This window comes from Clinocottus analis, unplaced genomic scaffold (genome assembly GCF_023055335.1).
Source record: "Clinocottus analis isolate CAN_PGR_092001 unplaced genomic scaffold, fCliAna1.0.p SCAF_21, whole genome shotgun sequence".
NCBI classification, from domain to species: Eukaryota; Metazoa; Chordata; class Actinopteri; order Perciformes; family Cottidae; genus Clinocottus; species Clinocottus analis.
The window spans coordinates 12,978,474-12,997,415 of NW_027175943.1; the positions used below are offsets into that span (position 1 = coordinate 12,978,474).

At 45.8% G+C, this 18,942-nt stretch overlaps 1 protein-coding gene across 3 annotated transcripts in view; it reads right to left on the reverse strand.

Annotated features, from left to right (window-relative positions):
* The window catches only part of LOC137792268 (RAS guanyl-releasing protein 2), a 36,093-nt gene extending 18,211 nt beyond the window's left edge, over nt 1–17,882 (reverse strand). For all 3 annotated transcript variants that reach the window (XM_068587867.1, XM_068587864.1, XM_068587865.1), the window contains exons 1-9: nt 17,581–17,882; nt 7,350–7,516; nt 7,098–7,200; nt 6,897–6,953; nt 6,549–6,680; nt 5,929–6,079; nt 4,686–4,859; nt 1,131–1,247; nt 524–805 (exon numbers count right to left, since the gene is read on the reverse strand). In XM_068587867.1, the coding sequence (XP_068443968.1) occupies nt 524–805; nt 1,131–1,247; nt 4,686–4,859; nt 5,929–6,079; nt 6,549–6,680; nt 6,897–6,953; nt 7,098–7,200; nt 7,350–7,419 (1,086 nt within the window). In that variant the 5' untranslated portion in view covers nt 7,420–7,516; nt 17,581–17,882. The remainder of the gene's footprint in view (nt 1–523; nt 806–1,130; nt 1,248–4,685; nt 4,860–5,928; nt 6,080–6,548; nt 6,681–6,896; nt 6,954–7,097; nt 7,201–7,349; nt 7,517–17,580) is intronic.
* Between the last annotated feature and the right edge of the window lie 1,060 nt (nt 17,883–18,942).

Below are 18,942 nucleotides of genomic sequence, written 5' to 3' on the forward strand. Positions count from 1 at the left end.
GTCCATTATGGTTTAAGTTTTAAGGTTTTTATATAATTCTGTAGCTTCCCAGTCAAATACGAACATTAAGTTGGTTAAAGTACATTAAAACTGTCCCGAGTCGCTCTTAAAACCTGGCTTGTGAGCAAAGATGACAGCTTGGAAAGTGTCTGCGTCTCTTCTAAATATAGCCAACGCGTTTGTACAGAAAGTATTATAAACTATATGTTTTGGAAGAGGTAGACACGCCTCTTCAAGAAAGTGTTTCAATCAAATTGAATTGCCATCGTCAGTTTAAATGCTGTGAGCTTGAAGATTCCTGCTTTGAACACTCTGGTTCCTTTATAATCTCTTATATTTTGTCCCAGCTGGCTCCCATCGAGTCTGTCTGACCACGAGCCAATCAAACCTCAGGGGAACAGATTCTGTGCATCACACAAACAGCCCTCAAAAAATGTTCCTCCTTCACTGCTGTCCAGATGCTTGATGAGTGTTTTCGTCATGACGAATAGCATCTTTCATTCTGCCCGCTCCCTGCACTCACCGTGAGCAGGTTGAGCAGGTCGGTGTTGGCGTCGACGTGCGGCGGCGTGATCTGGATCCGCGCCAGCTCCTGGAGGATGGCGTACAGCTGCTGGGTCTTCGCCAGGTTGACCCGCGTCTTCTCCTTGTCGGCCCAGTCCTGCAGCGCCACGTGCACGGCGATCAGGTCCTTCAGGTGCACGCCGAGGATGGGGAACCGGAAGCCCGAGCACTCGGAGAAGCGCTTGCGGTACTGGCTGTAGTTCCCGCACGACGTCACCAGCTCGATGAGGTTGTTGAAAACCTGCAGGGGGAGTGGGGGGGTGATAGTTGGCAGCAAACAGAAAGCCTCTCATAAGAGATTTGTTGAGAGGAATCAAACCTTTTGCCCCCGATGGACTTACATAACGGACGAGAATGTAACTTTCCCGGTTGTACGGCTCAAATATATAACTCTGAAAAGCCCCCGTGTGGGAGTTACGGGCACAGATAGGGGAGCTCGGCAGCTCACACAGAGGAGATGTGGATTATTATGGAATCGTCGGCATGCAGCGAACGTTGAATTTTGCCTGGTGGTGTTTGGCCAGAAAAGAGATGATGTTTTGTTCTTTTTCGGGGAGGACGGGCACCTTGTTGGTCTCGGCGCTGATGTGGGCCTGCGTGTCCTTGAGCCGAGAGATGGAGCTGTTGCTGAGGCCGCCCACCACGGCCATCAGCGTGTTGAAGTTCTGCAACTGCAGCAGCTTCTGTGGACGAGAGGGAGGAGGATACATAGATTAGGAGGAGCGAGGGCGACACAGCGGGAGGCCGTGAAAGAACGCGTGAGCCGCTGCCAAAAAAAAAAAAGGGGATCTTAAAAAAGGAGAGAGGAGGCGACACAGGTCAAAACAGATTTACAGCTTAAGCAGGAGATAGACGCAGGAGTGAGAAATAAAACGCTTCAGAGTCAGAGTCGAGTGTTCGGCAGCCCACGTAAGATAATCTGTGTATGGCGACATATTCCTGAATGCCCCGACTTGTCTTTGTCAACCCTGAGCTTAATACTTTGTGAATGGCGCTCCGCAGGGCTCCCCGCTGCCCTTCAGCCGGCGTGGCATCTCACAGAAAAATCAATGGGGGCGGGGGGATCACAGCTGTGTGGGAGGTGCTGCCACAGGGGGGGTCATTTTGATTCAGCGCAAACACCCTTTTGGAATCAATCGGCAAAGCGGCGAGGAAGGCGGCCAACGTCTGCAGACGGACGCATCCCCTTGTCAACCAAGTGTCATCACGCGGCCGATGTGTCGATGTGAACGTTTGTCAAAAAAGCCGGGAAGCAAATTGGAACGGAGCTTTTTAATGAAGCGGGAAAAGGGACGTCGTCCCGTTTGAGATCGCAACGCGCGTCCGTGCAGTCGAGAGAGAAACTAATGCACGTGAGTCATTTTCTAATGCGCAGCCAACAGGAAGCCGAACTAGGACACAACCAGCTCGCCCTCAGGGAGGCGGTGGGAAATGTCAAGTGTGTCGAAGCCACCTTGAATACACTCGCGATAAGATAGACCAGAGTATTTGTCTCTGCATTGTGCTCACGCTGGGCTACATTAACGAGGGGATCGGTCTTGCTGATGTATGTCCAAATGTTCTGTATGAATGACACAGTTGACCTCTGGGGTTTACATTCGCTGGTTTTCACTATGTAAACTCACTACACACTGTTTTAACAGGTTCTGAATATGAACATATGATGTATGGACAAATAAAACAATAAAAAAGACTCAGACTCTCCAGCCATGCCAACAAACCCCCAAACACCCGTGATTGTATACGTCAATTACATTACGTTACGTTTAAAAGTAGTACTTTATACACATTTTAAGTATGTTTTATTACTTTTATATACGTTTTTATTCCATCTGTATATTCAATATTCTCCTTACTGTTAATTTTACTACTGTTCTACTGTTTATTTATGTTATTATGTCTTGATTTTTATCTTTATTTACTTGTGAGCAATGCTGCTGTAATCCTGTAATTTCCCCACTGAGGGACTAATCCAGGATTATTTTTATCTTATCTTATACGTTTATGCAAGCACAGCTGTATGCACTCCTACTCATGCTGATACTTAAGCATGTTTGCATGCTAACATATGCTAATTACGATTGAACTACTGAAGAGAAATGCAAAAACAATACAGCGAGGTGCTCCGGGGCCCTGACAGAAGTGATGGAAAGGGATATCAAAATAATTTGATCAGGAGGTGGGAACCATCGGCGTAATTCTCGGGCCGTCAGCGGCTGCGTTGCCGTTCATCCCACACATGGAGGCCGCGCACAATCAGCATCCGTCTTTGCCGCCGAACTGTCAAAACATCACGAAACGCTGGAAAAACGGTCCAAGTGTTGAAAATCAAGCCGCCGGTTTGAGACGAGAGCTCTGCCGACGCGTCGCAGTGCTGCTGTATCCAGACAGAAGGAGGCGTTAAACCCCACTGAGACCCCGCTGAATAAATGATGAGAGACACAGGTTTGTTCTGCAGCCCAAAGAGAAGAGATAAATAGGAAACGGGTAACAATCCAGGAGGAGACTCGCAGTAAGTAATGAGGATGCATCCACATAAGCACTGCGGGCCATTAGGATGAAAATGATTTTTCGGCTCTTTCTGCGGTCCCTCGCACAGCGGAGACGAGCGAGTTGTCGCATTGAGGGAGGACCCAGTCCATCTGGCAGGAGGAATGAAAAAAAATCAAACTGAAACGGTGTCAATTACAGTGAAGCCCACGACGGCTTTTAAGAGGTTTCTGTCGTGAACGGGCGACGAGACGTGCAGGCAGACGACCATACAAGGCGGTGAGCTTTAAACTCTTTTTGGGAAGAGGTGGGGAGGGATTTTCTGCATCTTGACCCTGAGATGACCGGTCAATGAGCACAGAAATGAGGAGCTTTAAGTGGACAGGTGAAGGATAGTTTCATCTATTATATGATCCCTTGATATTTTTTGTCTCTCGGATGGAAATCTTTGGTGTTTACATGAGATCCCGAGAGGAGGAATTCTCGTGCCGTTTGATCCTTTTCTTCTGGCGTGTTGCGATGTTTATCTCATAAAATATCCTGGGATCTACCAGACACATGAGCACAACATTTCAGGTTGAATCCCAATGACTTTAACGATCCTTCAGCTAACTTTTCCAGCAGGCCGACGTTACTAATATGTTGTGTTACGTCTCGACAACTGCCACAATGAGGGGGTACACACATGCATGACGCACAAAGGATGAAGTGGAACAACTTTGCTCATGTGACTTTTAATGGAGTGCTATCGTCAAGTCAAAGTTAGAAGAATTGTTGATGGATTACACAACATGCAAAACGTTTAGTGCTAATTAACAAACGCTAGCACGCTAACAAAGGCGTGCTAAATAGGGAACCTGCAAATACATCTATTTGCTTCCCACGAAGCACCACAGTTTCCCTCCCACCTTTTATTCCTCTCCATCCTGAGTATTTATATGCCGCGGTGAGTTATGCCACATGCATAAAACAGCAAGTATCCATAATGTAAAAAGAATTGTATCCATTTGTGTTCCTGTTCTTTGCAGCAAACAACTCATTTCCTTTTGGGGGTAATGTGTTGTATGTTATTGTCTGATGGTGAAAGTTTATAAAATTGAGTTGATTTCCATTCTTTCAAATGCATTTTAAAGTGCTCCTCCAGAGACAACTTAACAACCCCCTAGGTCCATAAGAGCCTTTGGATGATGCCAAAAATGCATCGTTACCCAGCTGAAACAAGCCCTTTTTAATTCCTGGAGATGTTTTCCACCGACAGCAGCATTATCTTGAAGAGCGCGCAGTCGGCATCTTAATATCATGCCGATACCGCACACACACTTTTAAATTAAATATGTTTTTTCTTACAATTCGTGCCACTGAATGAGGTGTGTGTGTGTGTGTGTGTGTGTGTGTGTGTGTGTGTGTTTGTGTACAAGTCATCAAGGCTTCACCGAGACTTTTTACCTTCTCTCCACAGCTCACTGTTCGATCTCTAAATTCATCTTTTCACAACGTTCTCTCCTCTTTCTGTACAGTAAATGATCCCCCCATCGCTCTGCTCCTGCACGCACCCTGAAGCCCACCACTCCCTCCGGCTCGCTCTTAAAACCCCCGCAGTAAAGCGTCTCAACGGGGCGCCGCCGACAGACCTGCGCCACTCTGATGAAGTGTGAGATGACGGCGGCTCTCTGCGGGGCGGTGGGCTTGCTGAGCACCATGAGCTGGATCCACTGGGACACGCTGTTGAAAAGGGTGATGAAGCGCTCCAGGATGGGGTTGTCCACGGTGCAGCCGTGCATCACGAAGCTGTGGTAGTCCTGGAACTAAAAGGAAACGTGTGATCCTCTTTACTGAAATCAAATGGGACGCTAACATCACAATATATCTACACATGGTGACGACTGGAACAGAAAAAGTCCAACAAAAAAAGCTCTACTGAGTCGCATTTTGGGAAATGTAGAATTTGGCCGAGACCTATCCTTCAAACTAAAAGACAAGAAGTCTCTGTTTAGAGGCATCAAAGTTTCCTTTTCAAAATGTCTCCTGTACGTCACTCAGCTTGGGAAGTGCAACACGAAATTACTGGATTGTTCCCTTAAAAGTGTAGTTTCCCATTTTGGGAAATTATTTGCTTTCCTCAAGAAGTGTAGATTAGAAGATTAATACCACATCCATGCCTGTATGGTAAATACACAGCTGGAGGCAAACAGCTGATTAGCTTAGCTTAAGTTAGCATCAAGGCTGCACATGGGGAGACAGCTAGCATGATGTCCAAAGGGAACAAAATCCACCATCCAGCTTTAACGTTCACTCATTACACAGCTTATTGTCTTCATTATATTGATTTATGATCATTTTTGCTGCTTTCTTGCTTCTTTAAAGGAACAGTCCAACATTTGGTAACAATCACCAAACGTTGTACTGTTTTTAAAGCAGCAACGTTGATAACAATGACTGATTAAACCGATCTCTAAGCGCAGAAAAGTATATTTTCTCTGCATTTCGACCAGTGGGCTTGATGCTTTGAATTCATATTTATGGCTCATTTTGTTTCCTATTAAGCCAAAATCTCTTTTAGAAGTGAAACAAATAATAAGCTAATTGCCAATGTGCCTCCAACACCATCATACTCCAAAGAAATGATCTAAAAACATCTTAAAAAACATTTAAATCTGCATACACCCAGTCAACATTTGTGCTTCCCAAAATAACACTCAAAGAGAAAAATGTTTCCACAAAACAAACATAATTACTGCCAGTAAAAAGTTGATGTTAACCACTATTGCTTAGCAACTACAGCGAGCCTGCCGCATGCGACATTACTTAAGAATTCAAAGAATTTAAGAGCCGTAAACATCACGAGGCTTCAGCAGAGACTGCGAGCAGACTCACCAGGATCTTGCAGAAGGATTTGTACTCCAGGTAGGTCAGGTGTTCGGCCAGTTCACAGGAATCCAGGTGGTCGAACAGCAGGGACATTTTCCTCTTTTTGGACACGGACGGGACGCGTTGAGTCACCTGCCGCTTCCATTTATAGGACGGCCTGCGGTGGAGGATGAAGAATCTCATGAAAGTGTTCTCCGCCTCGGCCTTTTTGGTTGAAAACTATCAAACCTTTCTATGAAAGCAGATTTTATTTCTAGAAGGACATTCCCTAAGCTGCAAGAAATCAGAAATCTGCTCCACAAAGACAACACCAAAGGGAAGTAGAGGTCCCCAATAAAAAAATGCACAACGAGAGTTTTCCTTCTGGGTTTTCTGACAGACATTTCCTTGTGTTTAGGCAACGACCCGACTTGTTGAGGTTTAGGAAGAAATCAAGGTTTGGCTTTTTTTTTATGAGAAAAGAAGAAGTCAGTGACCCGGCGTAGCACAGCTCAGCAATTTCTGAGAACAGGCAATAAAATAAAAGGGCACACACTCACAGACCGAGACGTTCATTCACGCCGTTGACCGCACACACACACACACACACACACATACACACGGCCGTCAGCAACCAATCCACTCACACGCTGTCCAGGTCAATGAGCTGGCTCTGCCGCACGTTGCCCTCGGTGGCCAGGAGGTCTTTAAAGTCTTTGATCTGGTCCGCCAGCTCCGGGCTCAGATTGAACTCAGCTGGAAACTCCGAGATCCAGTACCTGCGAGGCAGAACAAAGGGATGAAAAGACAGAACGATGATGAAAACGTACAGGACGGGGGGAGGGGGAGGTGTTTACATCTGCACAGTAGTGTGCTTTTAAAGCCGGTCCACAATTAAGTTGCTTTACACGATGATAAAGAGTGACTTCATGCAGGCAAAGGTCAGAAAGGAATAGCACGAGCAGAAGGTAAAGAATGAGATAACGCTTTATTACTTCACGAGGTGACATATTCTTGTTCGGCGCTCAGCTGTGCAGCTCTCCTCTTGTGATCTTATCTCAAAGTCAAGGTGCAAAAACGTTTCTGCAAAAGTCCCTTTTTTAGGACTCAGAAAAAAACTCTCCTAAAATCTCCTAAAACATCTAACATGCTGCACATCTCGGAGGTGTTTCAGAAAACAAAAAGGCGAAGGATACTTGAGCACCAGCTTCTTGGCCATGTCGGTTGAAGGGATGTACCACGGGTGCATCATGAGGAACATGCGCACCAAGGAAGCGTCCTTCAAAGTGCCCCTTTCATCTAGAAGAAGAAGAGAGGGGACCGTCACTCGTCATCAGGAGGAGTCATACATATATTCCAAATAATATGGATGAATACAAACATACAATTTTACAATGAACATGTTTTATTGACTCGCTAATTTCAAAGAAAGTGTTCAAATGACCCACCGAAGGCTCGGATGCACGCTTCCACCAGCTCGTCCACCGCGGCCGACTGCTCCGACAATATGGACTCCATTGCTCCTTTCTCCTTGTTTTTTTGTTTGTTTATTTTACTCCCTCTTTTCCTTTCCTTTCTCTTTCTCTTCCTCGTCCTCTCGCTGGTTTGACTCTCACTGAACACAGAAGAAGACGACAGGATCAAAGGGGAGCAAAGAGAGAGTAATTGCTGTGTGAAGAAAGCAAAGAGAGAGGAAATCAAATTCATAGTGCAGCTGTCGCCGCATGTTTGGAATAGTTGTGTGTTCATTTGTTTTGCATACCGTCACGCACTGCAGCGAGTGGGAGGACCAGTTCCTGTTTACAGTATTGAGCTGCTGGGTTTAGTGGGGATATGTGCCGGTCAATGTCAGCACCCCCTTGCTGATATGATGGCTTGATTTGACCCAACAAATTCAAAATGTCCATCTGGTATTGTATTCATATATAAATAGCCGGCCCTGTCACATTTTCATATTGAAGTTTACTATGTAGCAGTGTGTTTGTTGACCACATTTGGGATCAAATAACCTTTGTAGATATTTCTCTTTACCGTCATCAAAGTGTCGCCTAATGTCAAATATCACAATATCTGTGATCAATTACCTTGATATTGATATTGTGATGATATTGTATGGTTGGCTTATCGTGCTTTCATAAAATATTTTGCTAAATAATCATCGTAACGTGAACATCATGAGTAAGTGAGTAAAGGCAAATAATAGAACAGTCTTAAATATTGCGGTGTCATTGTTCTTGTTGGTCTTCCTGTGTGGAGTCTAATGAACACGCACACACTGAGACAGACACGGCTAACATGTTGCATCGACACAAACATTCAAATAAGGTGATGTGATAGCAGAATATGGCAGATGGCTTAGTCTGCTTTGACCACAGTGTGGCTTCTTAGAAAAACTGATAGAGAGCCACAAACGACAGGAAACCACATTTAATAGCTGTCCTTGACATGCTGCAGTCTGCTATTTACAACACAACGCAAGCACCTGAAGTATCACAGACATGTTAGCAAACGTGCACATGCAGGGTGGCAATTTTGCACCGTCAAACATCTTTCTTGCTCAAAAAAGAAGCTCACCTGGACAGTAGCCCAGTCACTGTCACACCTCTACACACGACGCAAATACATGCTTTTACTGAGAGAAGTATGGCAACCTGTGCGACTGTATTTGTTATCTTGGACATGCTTATTGTGCGCGAGGAAGTCAAATGCGCTAATCCTATCTGCTGTACGGGTTACGGCTCAATCTGGTGGTGAAAAAGGAGATAAAGAAAGCCGCTGGATATTTTTGGTCTGTGCGGATGATGAAGCGTGAAGGTAACGCCGGTTGCCACAAAGTGACAAAGTGACCCCCGGCTGCTTCTGCTAATGGCTCTTCAATGTTGTGGTTCTGTGGCAGAGGGTGATGAGTATGTGTATGTGTCTATTGTGCCTGACACAATGAAGCCTTCCATTGCTGCGACGCGGTGGGCGGACACACTCAATTACAGGCTTCACGAGCTGTCTCAGCCACACACATGCAAACACACATTTCTGCAGGGAAGAAAGAAAGAGGGGGGAGTGTAACTCTAAAAGCTTTAGCGATGTGAGAGTGAGTGAAAGTCCTTTTAATAATGAGGAAAGAGTAAAATGGTAAACATTCACATCTGAGTCTTTCTAAAAGGACGTGGTGCTGACAATTTTGGTGACCCCGACGTGATTGGTTGACCTGGTCAAGGATAAAAGAAGGATAAAGAGGAAATAAATTTAGAGAACGAGTGAATTCTTCCGGAGGCTATGCCAGGCTTTCAATATTTGTTTACGCTAACAGTGGTCAGATCACACAGAGGCAGCAGGTTGTATTGAGGACTGCTGGACCACAATCAACTGTTGTGCTGTGGCTATAGATAGACATGAAAGTTCCTGTGAGGATGCGAAGGTCACCCCAGGAAATACGTCTGAGCCAGAGTCTGAAACCTCAAAGAAAAAAAAAAAACACCCAAGACCTGTGACACACAAACACCACTGTTCAAATCTGATGAATGTTATCAGAAGGAAAGTGGCGTCGCCACACAACAAGTCATTATTTACAAGAGTCATCTTGATCTGGGCACGGATTTCTCCGTGACGAAGTGGGCATCTTTTTTTCCGTTCAGTTCAGGACATTCTGTCCTCGAGAGTCAAGGATGTTACTTTCTCTGCAGATGCAAGGACCGACTGCATCCTTCCGAACAGACCCTGACACTGGACAAAACAAAAGGGCGTGTGCAAAGGGTGAACCAGCTCATGAAGTTCATGGAGTCCGTCGTGGCACTGCGGCACAGGCCGTGCCCGTCTTGATGATGACACCATCTTGCTGTCCATTCATCATCTCCTTGACTGGAGCTCTTTGTCGCGACACAGAGAATCATTTTCTCTGTGCTTTCAGAGGAGCACACAGCCCTCCCCCCGCCGGGCTTTTTGGCAATTCTTTAAGTATCCCTCCCCCCCCCACACACACACACACACACACACATGATTACTGATGTGTGTTTATACTTCCAGGAGGCGGTAGATTGATGAGGCAGCACCCACCGCGAGAGCTTTGGTGTCATCCTTGGTTGCCTGGTGACGACGATCCAGGGCCATCGATCAGGCGGATTAGCAGCGGGCCGGGGCGCAGCGGGGATAAAGGGAAGCTGGCGGGTGACTGGTCAACCCTGGCCATGCGGAATTTAGTGGGCACTGAAAATGTCACACCTTCTGGCTAAACGCAGAAACACACCTTCTCACTGGAAAGCGAGGAGAATGCCATCAGGGGGCGACTCCCCTGGTGTCAAAAACAAGTCCAACTTTATGGAAGTCTATGAGAGAATGACTTCTCTCTTGATTTATTCCCTCAGTAAACATTGGAAACACAAGTGTAATGTCTTAATCAATGGTTTCAAGTCTTCTTCAATACAAAAAGATGTTCATTTCATAAATTAAGGTCCCATTTAGGGCGTGTGTGCCTTGTGATTGACATGCCGCGACCAACTTCACACTTCTACAGTCCAAATATGGTCACTTCCATTCACTGGTTGCAAAAAAACAAGATGGCGACGGACAAAATGCTTCAAAACCGCAGTAAACAACCCAAAGGGCCGTCCACTCCTTATAGACAATCTGTGAGGAGGGGATCCCTCAATCAAAGACACGCTGTGAATTGCGTATCCAGCACCTTTAAATGTTTCTGTAAATTGAGTATATATTTTCTATCCAATGGAGTAAATGATTTACATGCATGTCTCAATTACATCGAAAATAAGCTAATGTCTCGAACAAAGTCCACACAATCACAGTAAACGAGCAGCATAAATCTTTAATGCCGTTTCATGTCTTAAAAGTGACCCTACACTGATGGATGATCAGACACTGACAGAAACACAGATAATGATATCCATTCTGCTATTGATATTACCATAACAGGCTCATTTCTATGCCAGATAATATCCCGAGGTAATGCACAGACTCCATACGGCCATTGATTTAGTTTTATTCCCTCCCCCCCTGGCATTTGGGGAAAACAACTTTGATTGATGTCTTCATGGATGTTAGTCATGAGCCACCAAATGGGGACACATTGATTCACTCTAATTAGCTATTAGGCAGACACTGAGCAACACACACGTAGTCGTTTCATTCCAGCCGACACAAACACGTTAAAAGATTCTCCGGCATTTTAGTCACACACTCGAGGTGATGCTCTAGAGATGGCAGTCTTGGTTGGCGGGTCAGTGGTGGACCGACTCTGGCCGTTAGGAAACATCGAACATGGGCCAGTACCAGGGGGCCGCGGCCCGGATAACTTTTGGAGTCAGATATGAGAGAAAATTCAAGTTTTATGAATGAACACGTGAATTGTATCTGTGTCTTTTTCCCAAAACATGCACTTACAATGAGTCACACAATATTGTTTAAGCTGCTTATGCTTTATGTATTGCAAAAAACGTATTGGTCGATATACACGTGCCTATCGTTCAGCTGTTTGTCTGGATCAATGGAAAGGGTCGCTTGTTGTGTGTCGTAATGGAGCCAGCTGACATTGGGCAGAGGTTGGACCTACCTTACCTACCATTAAATATCATTTTGAGTAATGAATGAACCTGAGCTGCATGTCTTTAGACTGTGGGAGGAGGCCAAAGGTGAATATGCAGACTCCACACACAAGGCTTTATGTGTTATTAAAAAAATACTGACATTGATTCTGTGAGTGGACTTTGGTCTTGGTGCTCGTGTTTCTAAAAACTGAGACCACATTTCCTATAAACCGCTTTGTATCTCGTGACAGAGGATTTATTTTTCCTCTTTTCTGTCTAATAGTAGCTGTTATTTTCCATTTTCTATTCTTCCACGTATTTTACCGTCACTTTATCAGTGAGTATGATGCCGCTAAGAGTCAATTTTATGGATTTTCAACAACAAATCCAATGTGATGGCAGACAGTATTAAAGTAGTTTGATTTAGGCAGTGTAACTATATAAAATAACTGATTTTATGGACTTTAACTTTGACCACAGTCATGTGCACTTCAGAGCTTTATCACACAGCATCTCGATGTCTTTATGAGTCCATGTGAATGACAATGTGTTCTCCAGGTTACACACACACACACACACACACACACCACCCTTATCTCTCGCCCAACACCCACCAGTTTGTTTCAGGAAGTTGTAGAAAGGGTGTCGCGCGGTGGGACGGATATAGTTCTTCATAGGGGCCGAGAGAGCGGCTGGTGACAGGCTCTATTTACAGACCGCAGGGTACCGAGCGCAGGAAGGGAAACGTTTCCTTTTCCCTGGACCCCCAGAATGCCACATCGGTGGGGGCTCACCGGCTGCAAACGGAGATTAGCAGCTACAGTTGCTCCTCAGGGACGAAGGGGGGAGGAATGGGAGCTGAAGGGAGAGACTGGGAAGCAGGAAGAGAGCAAACTCAACCTCGCTTTCACGCAGTCAAAAGTGGAAAGTGGTTGTTGAATAAAGAGGGGAACATATCATTGAGCGAGGGGGAATAATTAAGAACAAATGCAACGTGAATCTGCATGAAAAGTAAAACTAATACTTTATGTGAAGGGTTTAACACGTTGGAAACTATGGAACCAGTTTTGTCTCTAGACCTCTTTTTCGTAGGTACACCAAATTAATTCCAATACTTGTGTTTATTGTATGTATTTGTTTAGCAAAGTCTTGGGTGAAAAAATTATATCTTTTAAAAAAATCACTTTTAAAAGATATTTTGATTGTAACTATGAACATCCATGAGCCAGATTGCCCAAAAAAGCCTACTGAAGCGTCAATAAGACACCTTTTTGGAAAGATTAGGACCTAAAGAATCAGAATCTGCAACAGAAATCACAATAAAACAAAGTCTTGTCCTGTTAGGAAGGAGTTTCAGTCAAACAACTGTGTCGATCGGAATAAAAAATGTAAATATTACGTATTTTATGCCAAAAGATTGTCTGACTTAAAATGAGAGCGGCAGAATTTTCGCGCACGGTTTCCAGAAGGTTAAGCAGAACTTTTTCATAGCATTGAAATAAGTGAGTAAAGATAATATAGAATGTGCATATTTCACAAAGTGCTGCAAGGACACAGCAGCTGCTGCAGTGAAATGTTTTATTACGTCCTCCAAAATGAAAAAAGGTCGCGCATCCTGTGCCACATCTGGCAGACTTTCATATCTTCCATCTCAACTTTCTGACTGTGTAATGTGTGTGACAGAAAGGCTGCTGCCACGAGCTACTGCAATATCTCGCTCCTGACCCGCATGCACCCGCCCCAGAAACACAACCCCAGAAACACAACAATGTGTCATTGTGTCACATTGTTTTCACTGCTTTGTTATGAGGCTTCCTGCTCAAACTTCTGTCCTTTTACCAGATGTGTAAGTTTGCTTCATAGCGAATACCGGAAGGGCGTGCTGGCATGTGTGTGTGAAATGTGACGACGACATGTGCGGGTCCACACTGTAAAAAACTGCTCATTACTCTGAGAGAAAGTGTTTTTCTCTCTACATCAGAGCTCACACTCTGTGAGATATTACACAACTTCATTCTTATACTCTGGGTGTGCGATGTGAGGCCACATGTTGTGTAATAGAGCATGTGTGATACATCATCTTTTGCAGAAGAATATAACAGTTTGGTTTCTCGGGGGTGACACCCAGGCCACCGCAATGCTGATGTCAGGAAACACACTTCCTGTTGTTACACAGTGTTTTATCTGGGGCGAACACATTCCATGCGATAACAGACAGAAATAAAATATTGTGTTTGCAAGAATAACATGATTTATAGACAACTGTATGATTTGCTGGGCGATTTCTACTTCCTCAAATTAATACATTAGTTGAACTTATTGGGAAATATGCTTACTTGCATTCCTGCCGAGAGCGAGATAAGAAGACTGAAACCACTTGTACAGTAAATATGTAGCGAGGCTAGAGCTAGCAGCCAGTTAGCTTAGCATAAAGACAAGGGGTTGCAAACTGCCATTTGAAGCCTTGAGTTTGTCATTTTGGGTGTCGCCATCTTTCTTTTTTGGAACCAGAAGTAGGCGGAGCCAAGTAAAACCGAACTCTGAAGAGTTCGAAGAGGAACACAAACAAATTTTACTGAGTTCTCATAGATTTCTATACAATCAGACTTATTTTTCCAAGCAGAACAGTCACCCCATGCACAGGTTTAAGGAACTTCTGCATTTGCTTCACTGAAAATCTGCCAACCTGCTCTAAAAGTCCCCAGTTCCTCATGTGTATAAAAAACAAGTGCTAATCACTATTTTTAACTTGGGACCAGCAGCTTCCTGGAGTCTCCACTGGTTGCCTTGCAAACCTGTTTCCTCTCTTTTATGCTAAGCTAAGCTAACCGACAGCGGGCACTATGCCTTCATAAAAGAGTGGCGTCAATCTTCTCATCTAACTCTCAGCAAGAAAAAGCAATGAAGCATTTTTACCAACAAGTCAAACTACTTATTTAAGAGCAAGCTTCAACTCCATTGGCCGGAAGCACCGATCCCCCGCCTCCCCAATGCAGGACCACAGAGGTGAAGCAGCAGCAGGAAAACATCCACCCATGAACAGCTTGTTGGGCTCAGGCACAGAGGGATGCTGAATCACTCCATGTTCACAGTTCAGGGGTATTCTAAGAAATGTGTGTGTGGTTTGCAGAACAGGGCACATACTGTACATTTGAAGACAAATGTCTGCTTTGCGGTGTTTATCTGCTCCGCTGCCTCCTGCCTGTCACAGACGTGCTCACTGAGCTATGGCGCTTTCATGCAACAGTCATTTTAAACTAGTTTGGTGTCATGTGCGTACGCCCATGGGAGTTTCACATTCACCCAGCCAGCCTCTTCATTCCCCCTGCAGGCTTTTATAACAGCGTTAGCCCTGACTAGTTCCTGTTTATGTAGTCCTCCCTAAAACAGCTTGCATCCCCGAGCAGACCGCAAACCCCACAATTTCCTGCTGTCACAATACATAATTCATTATGCATATTCAGATAAAGAGCGTGAGAGATTGCAGACGGACTGATGAAAACAAAAGTAAAGGGGAAAAAAGAGAAGGTTTTTGCAATGCACCACAAGCGTTGAAAAAAAATGTAATTATCTTTTTTTTTTAAGCGAGGCACGCCTAGCACCTGTAGCACGGATTGATGCCAGTCAACTGAAACGTTGACTAATCACGGCCATGCAATCGCTATTGCTGCTAATTCACTGCCTGAAGTAATCACCACACTGTGTTAGATACAGCAGCCAGTGAGTTGTCATCCTCCCTCCCGCCAGGCTCATCCACTACCGTGTTCCCCTCTGACTGATTTAATTCCAGCCACAGCTTGATTTATGGCTCTTCAAGTCCAACACTCTCTCTTAACAGCCACCATCCCACCTCCTCTGGCTCCCACTCTACCGCCGCCGCCTCTCTCTCTCTCTCTCGCTCTCTCTCCGGCGTTGTCGCCATGCCTTTAAAGGTGAGGAGGCGAGCAGCATAGCGACATGCTGAGATTGTACAGGGGGGCTGTGCCCTTTCATGGGAGCTGGAGAGGTGACGGGGGAACCAAAAGATCCCCAGAGGAACAGAGAAAAGAGTCAAGACGAAGAGTTTCAAAGGAGTTACATCAACCTACAATGAGATCATTTATCAGTGTAGAGATCCTGTCAAGTAAGTGTTTTGTCTGCTGCAAAAGAAACACTTCCAGGGACAGAAGAAAATGTATTAATGCAGGTGACTCAGGTACTTGAGTACCATGATGGAAACGAAAGGAGTACGCACTCCAAAGTTTTACTCTGAACGTGGCCCGACAGGTAAAGTGAGAAAGGTCGGCACAGGTAATTAGGAGAGTGGGGACTGCGTGGGAATAGGAGGGATTAGCTGATGGAAGTTTAGATAGAGAAGCCAGTGGACCGAGGCAGCGAGTGCATTGGACCATTACACCCCAATAATGGGTGAACATCCGCCACACACGTCTGGCTGAGCTGCTGCTGCTGTCTGCTCTCAGTAATTATCTTCTTTTTGCCTTTTCCTCTCGTGTTGATTGAGTTTTGTTTTCCCCTCTTCCTTACTCTGTGCCTCCTCCTCATCCTCCTCCCAGATGTGTTGCTGTCGGTCCTCTGGCATAAAGCAGCAGCCCCGGCACAATGGATCCAATTATGGCTGGCTTTCATGATAAGAGCAACACTGCTGCTGCAGGTGGAGGTGGAGGAGGTGGCTGGAAGTGATGCTAAATATCAAGGGTGGCCGCTCCAGAGGCCTGAAGTAATTGCACTGCGGCAGTGGAGGAGAGAGAGGGGGAATAGAGAGGTGGAGGCTTTAAAAACAAATGTCTTCCACTTGATTTTACCAGTGTGCTCAGGGCACTTTTAATCCTTGAAATCCTATAGATATATATTTGTTAAATCAAGCACCACATGTGTGTGACATCATAGAGACCATGAGCTGCTTTGATGCAACTGCTGATCAAATAATTGCTAAAAAGGAGTTTTAACTAATGGCCTTATTGATCTGCTTCCCTGACAAGACTCGTCCGTCACATATGACGGACGATGTTGACGGCTGCCACATTTGCATCCTCTGAATCAGACGCTGATCTGGAGGAACAAGTGCACACAAAGCCAGCCTGTCCAATATTCAAAATAGGAACAGTTTATCAGCAACACGCATTTCCGGGCACTAAACAGCAAAGTGACTTCTCTGCCTCCTGCTGGGACACGACGGGGCGGCAAAGAAATCTGCTGCTGCTAAGACTTCACAGAGTCCAGAGAGGCCGCCAGCTACAGCTTACAAGTCAAATCCCACCGCTCCGACATCAAATCATGCGCGCGTGAGGGGGTAAAGTATAAGCGAGGACGTTGGAGAGCAAGTAATCAGTAACCTCCTGGCACTCAAAGATGCCTCCTAATCCCTGCTCCGTCGAGGGCGGCGGGAGGAAATCACCTTGAATCACTGCAGTCAGTCAGACAGCTGCAGCCTGAGCAGGTAATGAGGGGGCTGACTTTAGAGGAGGAGGCGAGCGAGGGAAGTCTGACCTTTCGATTGTTTGATTCCAGCAGCCAGAGGCAGACTCCCAATGTGGCCGCCGGTGCTGAATCCTCATCGGCACACAGGTGTTTATTGGTAATCATCAGCGAGGTATCTTCCCTCTCCACCCCTCCATACCTTTGCAGGCCGACTGACTTTTTGTTTACCATCATCCTCACCTCAGTCAAAGCAGGTTAGAGTCCCTGCAGCTCCCTCAATCTAATTTTAGCAATAGGCGTTCCCCCATCCTCCTTTCTACTCTGCTCACTCCGTGATGCTCCCCCTTCCTGAAAAGACTCAGACCCTAAATCCATTAGTTCAACTAGCAGATGCATTGACAGCTGTGAGACGCAACTCGTGTCATCTACAAGTCCCAACGGCTGTGATTACTTCTTTAGTTTTTTTCTCAACACAATCAAGTACCAAGCGCATCCATGACTCTCTAATGAGTCAACGTGATATTTCCACATTGCTGTGGCTGATGGGGAAAGAAGATAAGTCCCTCTGTTGCAATGCAACACGTTTATTGTGTTACCAGGTGATCATGGAGGGAAACGGAGCGAGCGCACACGAGAACACACGCGTCTGATACCCGCCATGCGTAAAAAAAAAAAGAAAAGAAAATGAGCTCGAGTGGCCTCAGTAAGTTTGTGGCACATTGCTTACCTTCAGAGTTTGAAGGGTCCCATGCTTCGGAGGCGGAGGCGGTGTGGTGGTGACAGTTTGTGGAGTTGAGCGCTGAGAGGAGACGCGTTACATCACCAGCAGCACTGAACTCAAAACGTCTGTTTGGCTGTGGGAACACCACGGTCCTGCGGAGAGAGAAAGAGAGAGAGGGAGGGAGGGAGAAAGAGAGAGGGAGGAAGGGAGAGGGAGGGAGGCGCCGATGATCGAAGCTCAAGAACTCATCAGAACAGACGCACTCGGTCGGATCCCTCCTCGCGCGCGCGCGCTCTCTGGACGCGCTCTGCGGGTGTTGGTTCACGGCACATTAACCCGACAGCGCGTGCGGCACAAGTTGTGTTGTGTGCACGTGATGTATGGAGAGGCAGCTGAGCTCCCTTCGGGCATCAGGTCGCAGCTGGACCGCGCGTCATCCCCTCCGCTCGTGTTCCAGCTGCGCGGCTCACACGGAGCCACAGTCCCGCCTGTTGGCGGCAGCGCCGCGGCGCCGCTGGCTGCGGATACGCGCCATTACGCGCCACAACGCGCCGCAACGCGCGGCTGGCTGCTCCGCGACAGCAACGCGGCTGGTCAATCGAGATTAATTTTGGACGTGTGCATACTTCCAAGGCCGTGCTGCCTTCACGTACACCCCCATTACAAACATATTGACATTTTATCGAGTGTTCACGTGCTTCCGGAAAAGTGGAACTTATTTTGTATTTCAGTCAACGAGAGGCAGATAGCTGCTGAATGGGGAATTTACGCATGTGTTCATTAATACACATTCATATTCATAACACTGCATGACAAGTAGACTGGACTAAAGAAAAGTCGCCTTGTAGTGTACAGACAGCAGCAGCCTATACCTGTTGCTGCAGGACTGAGTAGCTCCCTACACGTCACATGTTGCGTTCAAGTCATGCGGGATTAAACAGACGACGGCGCTAGACATAGATTCCAGTGTGTATTACCAAATTAATCCAAAAATAAAAGAGTTTATTTACTTGTACTGTACATGTAGCGTTGCTGCTGTGTGGGAAGTTTGAGAATCACGTAATCACACATGAGAGGGAAAAGACATTCAAAATACTCTACATGCAGTTGTCCGACAGCATGTGAAGGCAGCAGCGTGTAGTCCTGTCCTACCAGGAAATAGAAGAACTTGAAGGTTAGGTGGGTTCTGTTTAGTAGCTGTTTATGAAAATAGTGTTTTATAAAGTGGACACATGAGGAGAGAGAGAGAGAGAGAGAGAGAGAGAGAGAGAGAGAGAGAGAGAGAGAGAGAGAGAGAGAGAGAGATTATTGTAACTGTTGCGACATAAACAACAATGACCGACCCTCTTGAGTTATGTCTGCATATGT